The 12,757-nt window shown below is 34.3% G+C and overlaps 1 protein-coding gene across 1 annotated transcript; it reads left to right on the top strand.

Moving 5' to 3' along the window:
- Positions 1 to 643: 643 nt before the first annotated feature.
- Positions 644 to 4,649, top strand: LOC147410401 (AP2-like ethylene-responsive transcription factor ANT). The gene is made up of 8 exons (XM_086434963.1): positions 644 to 1,143; positions 1,240 to 1,870; positions 2,204 to 2,286; positions 2,560 to 2,648; positions 2,763 to 2,836; positions 3,042 to 3,092; positions 3,272 to 3,348; positions 3,924 to 4,649. The coding sequence occupies exons 1-8, from the start codon at positions 933 to 935 to the stop codon at positions 4,466 to 4,468; spliced, it is 1,761 nt and encodes a 586-aa protein (XP_086291089.1). The 5' UTR covers positions 644 to 932; the 3' UTR covers positions 4,469 to 4,649.
- Positions 4,650 to 12,757: the final 8,108 nt, after the last annotated feature.

Here is a 12,757-nt window from a genome sequence, read left to right as displayed (position 1 = left end):
GGAGTGCTTTTATTACCACCCAAAATGTGTGCTAAATCTTTGATGATTTAGTATGAATTTGGGTGGCATTAGCAAAAGTTGGTGTGGCAATCTTTCACCTAATTTAAGCAGATTTTGTAATTTGGCTATTCAATCATAGGCAATTCCTTTTAATACTATTTTTCAATCTATAAATAAAAATGTATACATATTCATAATAAAAAAATAAAAAACAAAAAAAACAAATCAGGTAGACAGAATTGAATTCCATCTAATTAGACAAATATTGGATTAGATTTTTAATATATCTATCTATTATCTATATAAAAAGAGAAATAACTTAAATCAATTAAATTAAAATATTTTAAGAATTAATAAATTTAGAGAACTTTCTATTGTCACACCAACTTTTGCTCAACACAATTTGCATCTATAAATGACTTAAACACACCTATATCTTGATCGAAACAGGTGGTGAGAAAATACTCATCCTGAGGCATACCACGTGGAGCATCAATAAACTGTGGAGTTGGATATGATACCTTACTCCATGGAGTACAATAGTATTACTTTTGGTAAGTCGGCCAGTATTGCAATTTACAACGGTGGAGTTTTTATTTCTCATCTTTAAAGGCACCTCTCTCCACAACAAATGAAGTGGAACGGAGTCCGAGAGACTGCATTCAAAGAAAGTTTTAGAGGACGAGAATCCAAGTTTACATCTCTATCTACAAATCTATGATAGATACAGACTTCGATAAAAGAGAAAAAAAAAAAACTCACAATGATGGTGTGGTTCTCTCTGGGTCTTCTTTCGTGTTTTCGGTTTTTGTTCTCTTTAACATAACTAAGCTTTGAAATTTGAGCTCAAAAACTCCAAAACCCAAGAGAGAAAGAGAGAGAAGATTTGGGTTTCTGTGATTTTTATTTGAGAGAGAGAGAGAAAGAAAGAGATGAGTAATTGGTTGGGATTCTCTCTGACTCCTCACCTTAGTATCAATGATGGCTTTGGTGGTGGTGGAGAAGGTGAAGGTGAAGGTGAAGGTGAAGGCGGAGGAAGTGAAGTTGAGGGAAGTTTCTCCTCTCACATGTCTGTTATGCCTTTGCGTTCTGATGGATCCCTTTGTGTTGTTGAACCTTTTAGGCGTTCTAACAGTGGTCAAGGTACATTAGCAACTTCATCAACACCACCACTTGAAGTTCTACTTCTCTCTCTCTCTCTCAGTTCATATCTTCTTTTTTTTTTTATTGCTTTTGTAGATTGGAGGTATGAGAACACTATATCTACTACAATTACTGCAGAGAGAGAAGGACCAAAGCTTGAAGACTTCTTGGGTGCAACTCAAGAAAACAACAATATTTACTACCATGCACAACAACAACAAATGTTTCACCATAGAGAACAAAATCATAATAGTGGGTGTGGTAGAATCAATATGAACAACCCTCCATCACCAACCTTCAACAACACTAATGGAGAGATAGAAATAGAAGATAATAGTAATCTCATCACCAACCAATCTCCATTTAACCAAGGCTATAATCACTATAGTGAGATTGATCAAAATCATCAAATACAAGCCATAATGCCTTATAGTCAAAGTTCTATGTACCCATTTGAGAGTCCAACTTCAATTTCTGGTTTCAAGTCATGGTTGCGTCAAACACCATTTACTTCAAATGAAAAATCTTCAACTATTGAACCAAACAACTCTAACCTTCAGTCACTCTCCCTCTCTATGAGTTCCGCTTCACAAGCTGCTTCATCTCAACAAATTTCATCAGATCATAGAAAACGACAGTTAGGGAAGTCTGTGACTAGAGAACCTGTTCCTCGTAAATCAATTGACACATTTGGTCAAAGAACATCTCAATATCGAGGTGTTACAAGGTGGGTCTTGTTTCATTTTGAGTTTTTTGAGTTTCAAGTATTGTTTTCTTGACAATTTCATGATTTTATGATGTGGGTTATCTTTGATTTTTTTATTCCTGATGTTGAAGAAGAACTAAGTTATTGTGGGTTATTTTTATTCTCAATAAATTAATAAGTTTCAAGTATTGTGGGTTATTTTTTAAATTGATTTTTATTGAAAAGAAATTGAGTTAATAGAGTTCCTTTAAAAAAAAATCAGCTTCCAACTACTGTTTTCTTGAGATTTTCATGGTTTTATGACCTTGAAAAAGTGGTAAGTTCGTTATTTGATCTCTTTTTTGAGTTTTTTAGGCATAGATGGACTGGAAGATATGAGGCCCATTTGTGGGACAATAGTTGCAGAAAGGAAGGACAGACAAGGAAAGGAAGGCAAGGTAGATTCTTTCTCTTTGCGTTTTTAAATTAATTGACATCTTTATTTTTGATTCAAGGGTCTATTTTATATAACTAACACCTATTGCCATTGTGTTTATTTGATTTGGACCTGATTTATGTTTCTACTCCTTGTGCACTCAATCAGTTTATCTTGGTAAGTTGGAAATTTCTTTTCAGTTTTCTTTCAATTTCTGATAAATCTTTCTTTAACAAAGGATTTTTGATACTGTGCATCTATAACAATGTATTAAGTAACATTGGTTGTTGTGCAGGTGGGTATGATATGGAAGAAAAGGCAGCTAAGGCTTATGATTTAGCTGCACTTAAGTACTGGGGTCCTTCAACTCATATAAATTTCCCTGTGAGTTGGTTTATTTTTCTCATGTAAAGGTTCTTCATTCCTTTTGTAACTATGGAAGATCAACATGATCAAAACCAGCTTTTATATTTATTTAATTTTTCTTTTTATATTCAGCTGGGCACATATGAGAAAGAGCTTGAAGAGATGAAGAACATGACAAGACAGGAATTTGTAGCCAACTTAAGAAGGTATCCTCTCTCTCTCTCTCGCACACACATAGTGGACAATTCTTTATTGGAGTTTGTTGCTATATCTCATTCTCGTCAAAGAAGAGTCTATTTTAGTGTTTGATGAGCAAGGAGTATATATAAATTAATGTCATGTTGCACCACAGAATCATTTGATGCTATATAATAATTAACAACCTTTAGTTGTTTTTATTTGGTTTTTCAGGAAAAGCAGTGGTTTCTCAAGGGGAGCATCTGTATACCGAGGGGTGACGAGGTTCTGCTGAACAACTTTATTATTAAAGACTCCATTACTTACTTGTTGACAGCTTTACATTATCCTTAGCAATAATGGAGCAACATTATATATATGATATAATACATGTATTTTTTTTTTAAATAATTTTAATGAAAATTGCCCATGCCAACATGATCTATTTTTTTTAATAATTACAGACACCATCAGCATGGAAGGTGGCAAGCTAGAATTGGAAGGGTTGCAGGGAACAAAGACTTGTACCTTGGAACATTTAGTGAGCTTGTTTTTCTCTCTCCCAATTTGATGTTGCTTTTCTAATAGAAATGTCTACCAGACACTCCTTATATGATTCTAAAATTCTTCAAATTCCAAACACCAATTTGTTATTGAAGTTAACTAGGGTGTGCTGGTCCCTATGTTGATCTTAGGCTTGTTTTGTATTTTAATTTTTAATTAGTATAGTTAGAAATGATCAAGTTTGAGCTTCTTGTCGCCATCTCTATCATACCTAGCTAGCTATTTGGAGTGATTTATTTGAATGTGGAGCTAATAGAGGATTAGTTATGATGCATTATAATAAGGTGTACACTGATGCACTAGATCTAGATTTGATCAGTCAAGAATTTATATCTAGCTAAGAGTTTTTTCTATTATTTTTGAAATAAATACTATTTGGGTTCTTATGGTCACAATCAAATATTAACTTGGCAATGCCATAGTTATCAAATATGATTTGTCTATAACATATGGTTCAAAATAGTGTTGAATGGAAAAATAGGATTTTAATCTACCGACCCCAATTAAGACATGGATTTTGATCATTTATTTTATATATATATTTTTTTGCAGGCACTCAAGAGGAAGCTGCAGAAGCCTATGATATTGCAGCAATCAAGTTCCGAGGGATAAGTGCGGTAACCAACTTTGACATCAGCAAATACGACGTAAAGCGAATTTGCTCAAGCAGCACTCTTATTGGAGGTGACCTCGCGAAGCACTCACCAAAAGATTCCACCACTATTGTCCCTGATGAACGTGACTCGGCCCCGCCTGAGCATCTTCTTGCCTTGACAAATGGTGAGTCAGCCGAAGAATTGACGGATATGGTATGGAACGACAATATAGATGAACAGCAACAACAGAACCCTAATGCCAATGACTCGAACCCAGGGAGTCCTAAACCTTCCACTGCTTCACAGGGTGAGTATGGAGGAGGGGGAGACTACTCTAATGCTTTCTTCTCTTCGCTTGCTCCAAAGTATGAAAGTGGTGGCAGTGACGAACATAATGCAAGCAATGGTGGGGTAGACAATGTGAATTGGATGGCGATGGGTCGGCCCACAAACCTATCTGTGGCTCATCAGCTTCCAATGTTTGCTCTATGGAATGAGTGAAAGGTTCTGGTTCAAGAGAAGGATTTCTGAACATTCAGTAGAACACAATGTTTAACATAATTCTCTCTGTATATGAAGCCTTCAGGATTTCATTAGATCTAACTTATAATCATGTTTCCTTGTTGCACTTCAACATGATTATAATGGGATTTTATTGTCCGATCTTTTAGAGATTGATAATTGGTATGTTTCCTTTGATGTCTCTTTGCATATCTATGAGCTTCTAGGACAGCTTGATAATATCCTAGAACGGAAAAATATTTTTGTTATTTGTCTCTTTGAAACTAGTACCTTTTCTAGTGTTTCCTTGTGGATCGAGTGAAATAGATGAACAACATATTCTCTGTTGATCGTGGAAATTAATTTTCAGAAATTAGTGTCTTTTCTAGACTTTCCTTTTGGATCGAGTGAAATGGATGAACAAAATATTCTCCTTTGATCCCTGATCTCTGTGTAAAAATATGCTTTTTGGTTTTTATTAAATTTCTACTTCAAGTTAATAGGGTATTATCTTTTATTAATCAAAAAGTGACGCTAGATTTTGAAATAACCCAAGGGGTTGGCGTAGCGCAAGCCAAGCCTTGGTAAGCTCTTCACGAAGGGTAGGTCAAGTGTTTGAGACCCCTATCAACCAATGAATGAATTCCTTTCAGGCCGGTTGACCCTCGACTCAAGTCAGTTACACGTGGGACTTTTCGAAAGGATAGTGCATGTGACCATGGGATTAGTCTCCTCCCCAAAAAGTGGAGATATCTCCACAATAAGCAAAATAATATAAAAAAAAACATTTTGAATTTATATTATGGATAAGAGTTAGGTATTATCTCGTGTGTTTTAGCAAAAAAAAAAATAATAATCAAAATTGAATTTTCAAGTAAACCATGCACCTGAGGATTGCTTGCAGATTTGTGATCCTACCAAGTAAAATTTTTCATGATGCGCAGATTTGAAACCTTCGGTTTGACAAGATTATTTGCCTGAATGCATTGGGGAGTTGGCGAGAAGCTATAACCCCAATCTAGTTATTTGCCGTTTGAGGGGTTTATTTTAGGTTCTATAAATTCTTTGGTATACTTACAGGTGGGTGATATCGATCCAAGAATAATAAATAAATTAATTAAACTAGATGTAACTGTGAAAAAATTAAATGGTAAAGATAACACATTCGCACAAAACACAAGGATTTACATAGTTCAACAATATGCTTATGTCTATGGAATAGAACAAGAACAATTATTATTTTCTCATACATTTTAGAATCCTGGGATCTCTATTTATATAATCAAGAGTTATCAAAATAAGTAAAATTCTTCAAAATAGAAAATCCTTGAAGAAAATATTACACGATTATCATTTTCATACCTCTTAAGAAATTCAGGATGAGGACTCTGCTCCCGCCCGTTGACCAGACAACAGGACCCTGTTGCTCTATGTAGCACAATAGAATACAAGACATTTATACAATAACAACTACACTGTAAACACAATTTTTTATATGATTCTCTAAATATTGAGGTAAATCCACATATTACACCATGTTCACATGAAGAACCGTCCTGTGGATAAGGTCTTAGATTATGTGGTTAGATTCGGGGGTTTGACTAAGATTTGATGGCAATGAGATTAACACGTGGCCCTAAAAACATTGTTCGCCTGGAAAGGGGGCAAGATGGATTGTCAGTTTCGACTCTAAAGGAGGGAGTGAGGTTAGGAGGCATTGAGGAAGAGACGAGAATTTCAAAAATGGAAGATCCTAAAGACTTTTGGGTAAAGTTTCGACCCTTAAGCTTTGGAATCCCTTGTCCCATCAATGGGACCATCTTGCTTAAATAAGGGACCCCTCTCTCTCTCTGTTTGCCTAAGCAACGAATGTTTACGGTAGGTAAGCAAAGTCAATCTCCAAGGTTGATCTTCTCTGCCATAGTGGTCAACCTTGGACAATAGACATTAGGGTTGACAAAAGGATATGTTAGCATGACTGATAGTTTCCTCCGAGACAACAAGTTTTCTTAAGGATTTATAAGGGGAAAAGAGGGTGTCAACAGGCTTTCAGAAGACCATAATCCCTTGACGATGTCACCCATTAACCCTAACACCAACTTGCTTCTTATCTCATGGCCACCAAACCTAAAGCTTGAAAGCTCCCCCCTTAGCACCTACATCAACCTTGCCTTGGACGCAGGGCATGGTTATACCATAGGTTCTGAAAGAGCGTGACCAATGGTTCCTACTATTGTATCGACGTCGACACCTATTGGTAAAACCATTGCCCTTCATGGCACACCTTTGTTGACGTGCATTCCTTAGCTGGCGTCTAACTAGCATCCTCGAGATGTGTGTCTAAAATGCTTATCAACACACCACTAACTCCACCATGAGGACTCACTGGCCCCTCTACAACCTCCAATCAGCTTAGCATCGGAATCAACTAATAAATATTATGTCAAATGATGAACAATACTCGTTACTAATCAGTACCTTCAAGCTCCTCAAATCAGAATAGTTATAACTATATTTTTCGAGTGTCGGAGTCAAGATCCCTTTTCAGGACTCCGAGGTCCTACACTTTGATTTTCTCATGAAATGGTTGACGCAAATTTTCATGATTGGGTATTGATTTTAATTTATGGGATTTTAATTCTTCAATTGAAAGAGAGAATTCATTATTGGATACGAGGAGAACTACATTATCAAACAATTAAATTAATCAAGAGATCTATCCATAGATTTGTTAGAATAAAATAGAACTTAAAAATTTTGCTCTGAAGTACGTAGTAATCTACGTTGTCTTATAGACAACAGATGCCCCCACTTCGATTCATCACGAAGATGCAGATGGGTTTCTGGCGAACTTGTCTTCAGGATACAACAGAGTCCAGTTCTAACACAACTGTATATTTTCATAAAATTTGCACTATTTTGAAAAAATCTGTCACACAGAATCTCGGATACACGAATGCCTCTTTTTGTAGAAAATTTTTAATTATTTTTTTTAACAGAATTGATCACCATAAATAGATAACAATTATAAAAGTCACACTCATTCATACATGATTTTTGGATCTCAATAGGTATGAAACCCAATTGAACTAGTAGGTACCTATTCGGATCAAGAAATTCATTAAGCACCCTTAGGCCCCTTCGACACCTTTCGGATCGGCCTTGGTGGCTATCCAAAATTGGATTGCCCTATTAAATATTTAATTTATTCTCTCTCTCTTTCTTTCTTTTCTTTCTTTCTTATTTTATATATATATATATATATATATATAATAAAAAAGAATTATTAAATTTTCATATAGCTTGAAGTCATTAGGAGCTCTCAATGAGAGAGTCTTTGGAATGAAGAAAGAGTTGAGAATATGTTCTTATTTATAGGTTTAAAAATCCCTTCAAAACATTTAAAAAACAATGTGGGATTTTACAAAATATTGAAAAATGTGCCAAAAAGAACTTTTATAAATTTCAATTCATGTGGAAAGATATCAACCAATAGAAATGTTCTTTTTAAAAATACTTACTTTTCTTTAACAAAAAGTACACTAACCATAAAGTAATTTTCAAATATCATTTTAAAATAAACTAAATTAATTTTATTTGAATCAATTTTAAATAAATATTAATCAACATTTATTTTAACAAGATTACAATCCTAATTTTTTTTTTTTTTAAATCACAGTTTATGACTAACTCTCCTTGTCATAATACTAAACAAGAGAGCATAATGCTCCATACGTTTTGGAGTTCCCAAACCAGTATTCCCTGCAATCCAAACTTAACATAATTCTGATTATGGATTTAATTTAAACATGAATAAAATTATTCTTGATTTCCAATAAGATGAATTATTTTAGAGGTATTCAATTGCCCATCAACTTTTACAAAAGGCACCCCAATTCATGTGATACTAAGCATAGTCACAAAGTCGGAGTACATGTTTAAATCAAGAGGGGAAAACTTTGGAAAAAAATGTTAAAAGCAAGAAGCAAAAGAAAATGATGAAAATAAAAATTAAAAACTTATGAAAAAACATATATCTAATAAAAATTCATAAAATCAAATTATTGTCCTCAAATTTCATATTTCTGCATTTATAAATAATCAAACTCTATCATGCATCAAATCCCACATTTAAAAAAGAGAGAAAATTATTAAAATTATTCCTAAAAAAAAATGGATAAAAGTCGCATTTTAAACACGATTTTTTCAAAAAAAAAAATCACCGATTTGTGTGACTGATACCAATTACACATCTTGAGGTGCTATTACTAACATTTGGTGTGGCAGTAGAGACTCATATTTTATCAAATTGTGCTACTATCCTATGCCTCACGAGTCACACCAGGCTATACGTAAAAGTCAAAGTATCGTAATATGTTTGACTCTTGTGATAGAGAGAGAAAAAACGCCTTAAATTGCGTGCCCTCACATTTAAAAGAATTTGTTTTTTTTTTGTTTGTTTGTTGAAATAATCTATTTATTTATTTAAAAAAAGAAAAAAATTAAATATATCTGTAGACAGAGAAAGGGCAAGAAGAACCGTACGGGTCGCGACAGACAGAGAGAGAGGAGATAGATTCGAATAATGACAGTCTACGACGCATGCAAAATCTATAGGACAAGATACTTCATGCAGAGACATTTCTCCATCACAGCTGCCCCCACACCCTACCAACAACATAGGCCCCAGAGATTTAGGGTTAGGGTTTGCTCATCTACTCCCCAACCTTTTTTTTGAATGTTAGCTACCTAACTATTTCCTGACTAACTTAGTAGGGAAAAAAAGTCGTTAGTTAGTCAGGCTAGTCCTACTCTTGTTGCTGCCTGTGTCACACGTAAGATATATAACAAAATTTTGAAAAAGGCTTTTGGCCCATATTTTCATGTTTGATTCGCATTGCAATGGCCTATGGTCCAAGGAAATGAGCAGTTAGGGTGGCAGTCTGGCAGATAGAATGTAGAACCCGAATTCGAAAAGAATTCAATCCGATTATTATGGTCTTGAGTCTTGATCGGAATGAACTTGGGATTTTGGGAATATATTTGTGTTACAAATTACATTTTGTTTTCCCATATATTTGAGACCATTCCTATGGAAATTATATATATATATATATATATATATATATATGAACAGCGTTCCTAAGACTCATATTGGGACTCACATTGCGACACACCGTTTTGTCTTATATGGGAAAAAATATTTGGAATGGGCTGATGTTTTGTGAGGATGATCTCTATGGTGAGGAGATCATCCTGGCAAAAAATCAGCTCATTATGAAACTTCTAGACCGTCCAATTTTTGTTGAAAAATTATAGACCGTCCAATTTTTGTAAATCAATTTTGATGGGGTTAGAAGTTTTGGAATGGGATGATTTTTTGCCAGGATGATCCCCTCATCACAGAGATCATCCTCACAAAAAATCAGCTCATTCCAAACATTTTTGCCCATATAAGACAAAACGGTGTGTCGCAATGTGAGTCTCAATATGAGTCTTAGGAACGTGACCCTATATATATATATATATATATATATATATATATATTATATATATATTATATATATATATATATATGGGAAATGTTCAGCACCCTAAGTTTTACCACACACTTTAACAAACGTTTTTTGTCCTACATGGGTTAGAAGTTTTGGAATGGGCTGATTTTTGGTGAGGATGATCTCTATGATTAGAAGATCATCCTCCCCAAAAATCAGCCCATTCCGAAATGTTTAGCCTCATGTTTACACGTTGAAAAATCGTGGACCGTCCATTTTTTGTAAATCAATTTTGATGGGGTTAGAAGTTTTGGAATGGGCTGATTTTTGGTGAGGATGATCTCCTCACCATAGAGATCATCCTCACCAAAAATCAGTCCATTCCGAAACTTCTAACCCATGTAGGACAAAACGCGTTTGTTAAAGTGTGTGGTAAAACTTAGGGTGCCGAACGGGACCTATATATATATATATATATTTGCATGGTTGTGTCATTCCACATAATTATATCATACTCATTTCCTGTCATCCCTAATCTTATTATACATGCATATGCCATGGGTTGAGTCGTATCTCACTCCTCGATTGATTGACTGACATACCATATCAATCGTATTATCATCTATTTCTCGTCCCAAAAATGCACTACTATCACCTCATTCGTCCCTATGCCGTAGAAGTAGTTAGGACATATGAATTTCACTTTGCATATACTTTTATCACATGTAACTTGAAATAAAACGATTGCTTTTAGAGGTAAGAGTGAAGGGTCTGCAAGAGAACACTTCTTCTTCTTTGTCTATTCTCGAGAAAAAAGGGACTACATGGAGCTAGGCGTATTTCTCCTATGTGGAGCAAGCCTACACAAGCAAGTTTTAGGTATTTCATCTTCATCTAAGTAATCTTTGAATTCAAGATCGAGAAATATTTTGATATATTAGGGACTAAATTAAAGCATGTGGGTTTAGAGCTAAATAATCTTCTATTTGAATATCGAACATAATTGAATCGATTCAAATCCATTCATTATTATAGTTTGAACAAATTCAATTTATCTCGTACATCGGCATATCACATGTCAGATCCAAATTAGAAGTAAAATCCAACCTTATTGAATAAGGATAAATACCAAATCATTAATTTTTTAGAGTTGTTATTGGCACCCCAACTTTTACCTATTACATCCCAATTAGAATAAAATAAATCAAGTTAGCTTGAGCATAAGTAAAAGTCGGGGTGCTAATAGAAATTCTCTCATTTTCCTTTTTAAATTCTATTTGTTAGAGTTAGGATTTCATATGAGCCTAATCCTAATGATAGAAAACTGTTGAAGTTGTTTGGATGTATTATAATGCTTTGCAATAACTTGGACTGAAATTTTGTAATGTTTGAATGACGTGTTTTAATTTTTAATTAGGGTCTAATAAATCATTTAAGAACTTAGGATGTAATAAATAAAAAATTGAGGCGCCCATGGTAGGTCTCTTGAATTTTTTTTGTTCATTAGAAATAACATGTCATATCGGATAGGGTCCAGACTTAAAATTATAAATTTGATCAGGTCTAAACAATTTAGGTATAATCATTAATTGACCAGAACCTAACCTCGAGGGGTTGGCTCAATGGCAATTTCGGAACAATAAGTTGTTAATGTCTATAGGTCATGAGTTTGATACCAAGTACGAGTATTAATTCCTTAGGGGCCACTTGTGAGGGTGTGGGAACAGATCCTTTGTAGCACTCTTTTCCTATAACTCCTTGTAGCTCTTCTTCTACTTACAATATATCAATTTTTTTAAAAAATACAAAATAACCATCCAAATCTCTTGTACTTATGGTTTTAATCAAATTTGAATTTTTTTTCAATTTTCTAGCATTTTTTAATGGTGTAGTTTAAATTCGTGGTTAACGTGGCACTCTCTCAATCATCAAAGTGCATTACAGGAAAAGAGTGCTACAGAGGATCCATTCCCTGAGGGCACACCCTCACTTACTTGGTGTGTGTGATGTGCAAGCGTTGTACGTGCCTTGGGACTAATCCTTGGACAAGATCATGGTCTATGGATTGGGCAAAGCCTAAATATGGGATGGTCTGCTATCTATAGGGATATTCGGTTATCAAAATAAAATAAAATAAAAATTGACCTGAACCAATTTCATACCAACTAATTGATCCCACATTACTAACTTGGTAAGATTAAAATTGACCTAAATTAAAAAATGAACTCTTTCATTACTAACTTAGTAAGACTCTAAGCCTTACTAAGGGTTGTTTTGCTCAAATGGATTACCACATTGGAAATCCAACACGATGCCTCTAGACTACATGGAAAAAACTTAGTTTAAAAAAGAAAAGGGAAGTATTTTTTGGGTTTCAATTACGGTTTTGAAAATGGATGACTACTGAACTCCAAGATTTAAAATTGAAATTGAAATATGAAAAATAACATTTTTTTTTTAATTTTATTTTCTAAGTTCATAAAATTTAGTTTTCTACAACCTTGTGGCATCAAATCATGTTTTTGAATGCTACAAGGTGAGGTCAACAACCCCTAATAAGAATTTAGATCTTGTTAAGTTAGTAAGGCTAGTAGGACCTTAAATAATGTTTCGCAAGTGATTCCTAACCATTATGTTTAGCATATTCATCGTAATCAAATCAAAGTTTAGATCTCAAGAAATAAGTATGGTTGACTTGGTACCATGCAATGCATGCAACTCATCCCCAGGGCTGACAAAGGACCATACTTATATTAGGTCAGGATGGATAGCTTTTGAGATCCTATCAACA

The sequence above is a fragment of the Akebia trifoliata genome, chromosome 1 (assembly GCF_017979445.1).
Source record: "Akebia trifoliata isolate Shusen 1 chromosome 1, ASM1797944v1, whole genome shotgun sequence".
In the NCBI taxonomy this organism is placed as follows: Eukaryota; Viridiplantae; Streptophyta; class Magnoliopsida; order Ranunculales; family Lardizabalaceae; genus Akebia; species Akebia trifoliata.
The sequence above is the reverse complement of the archived record's forward strand: the minus strand, read 5'-3'. Positions and strand labels throughout refer to the sequence as shown.

Excerpts from the sequence above, each read along its gene's own strand:
- LOC147410401 (XM_086434963.1), top strand. The coding sequence starts at position 933 with ATGAGTAATTGGTTGGGATTCTCTCTGACTCCTCACCTTAGTATCAAT. Across the intron at positions 2,287-2,559 it reads GACAAGGAAAGGAAGGCAAG|GTGGGTATGATATGGAAGAA; the intron begins GTAGATTCTTTC and ends GTTGTTGTGCAG. Across the intron at positions 2,837-3,041 it reads TTTGTAGCCAACTTAAGAAG|GAAAAGCAGTGGTTTCTCAA; the intron begins GTATCCTCTCTC and ends TTGGTTTTTCAG.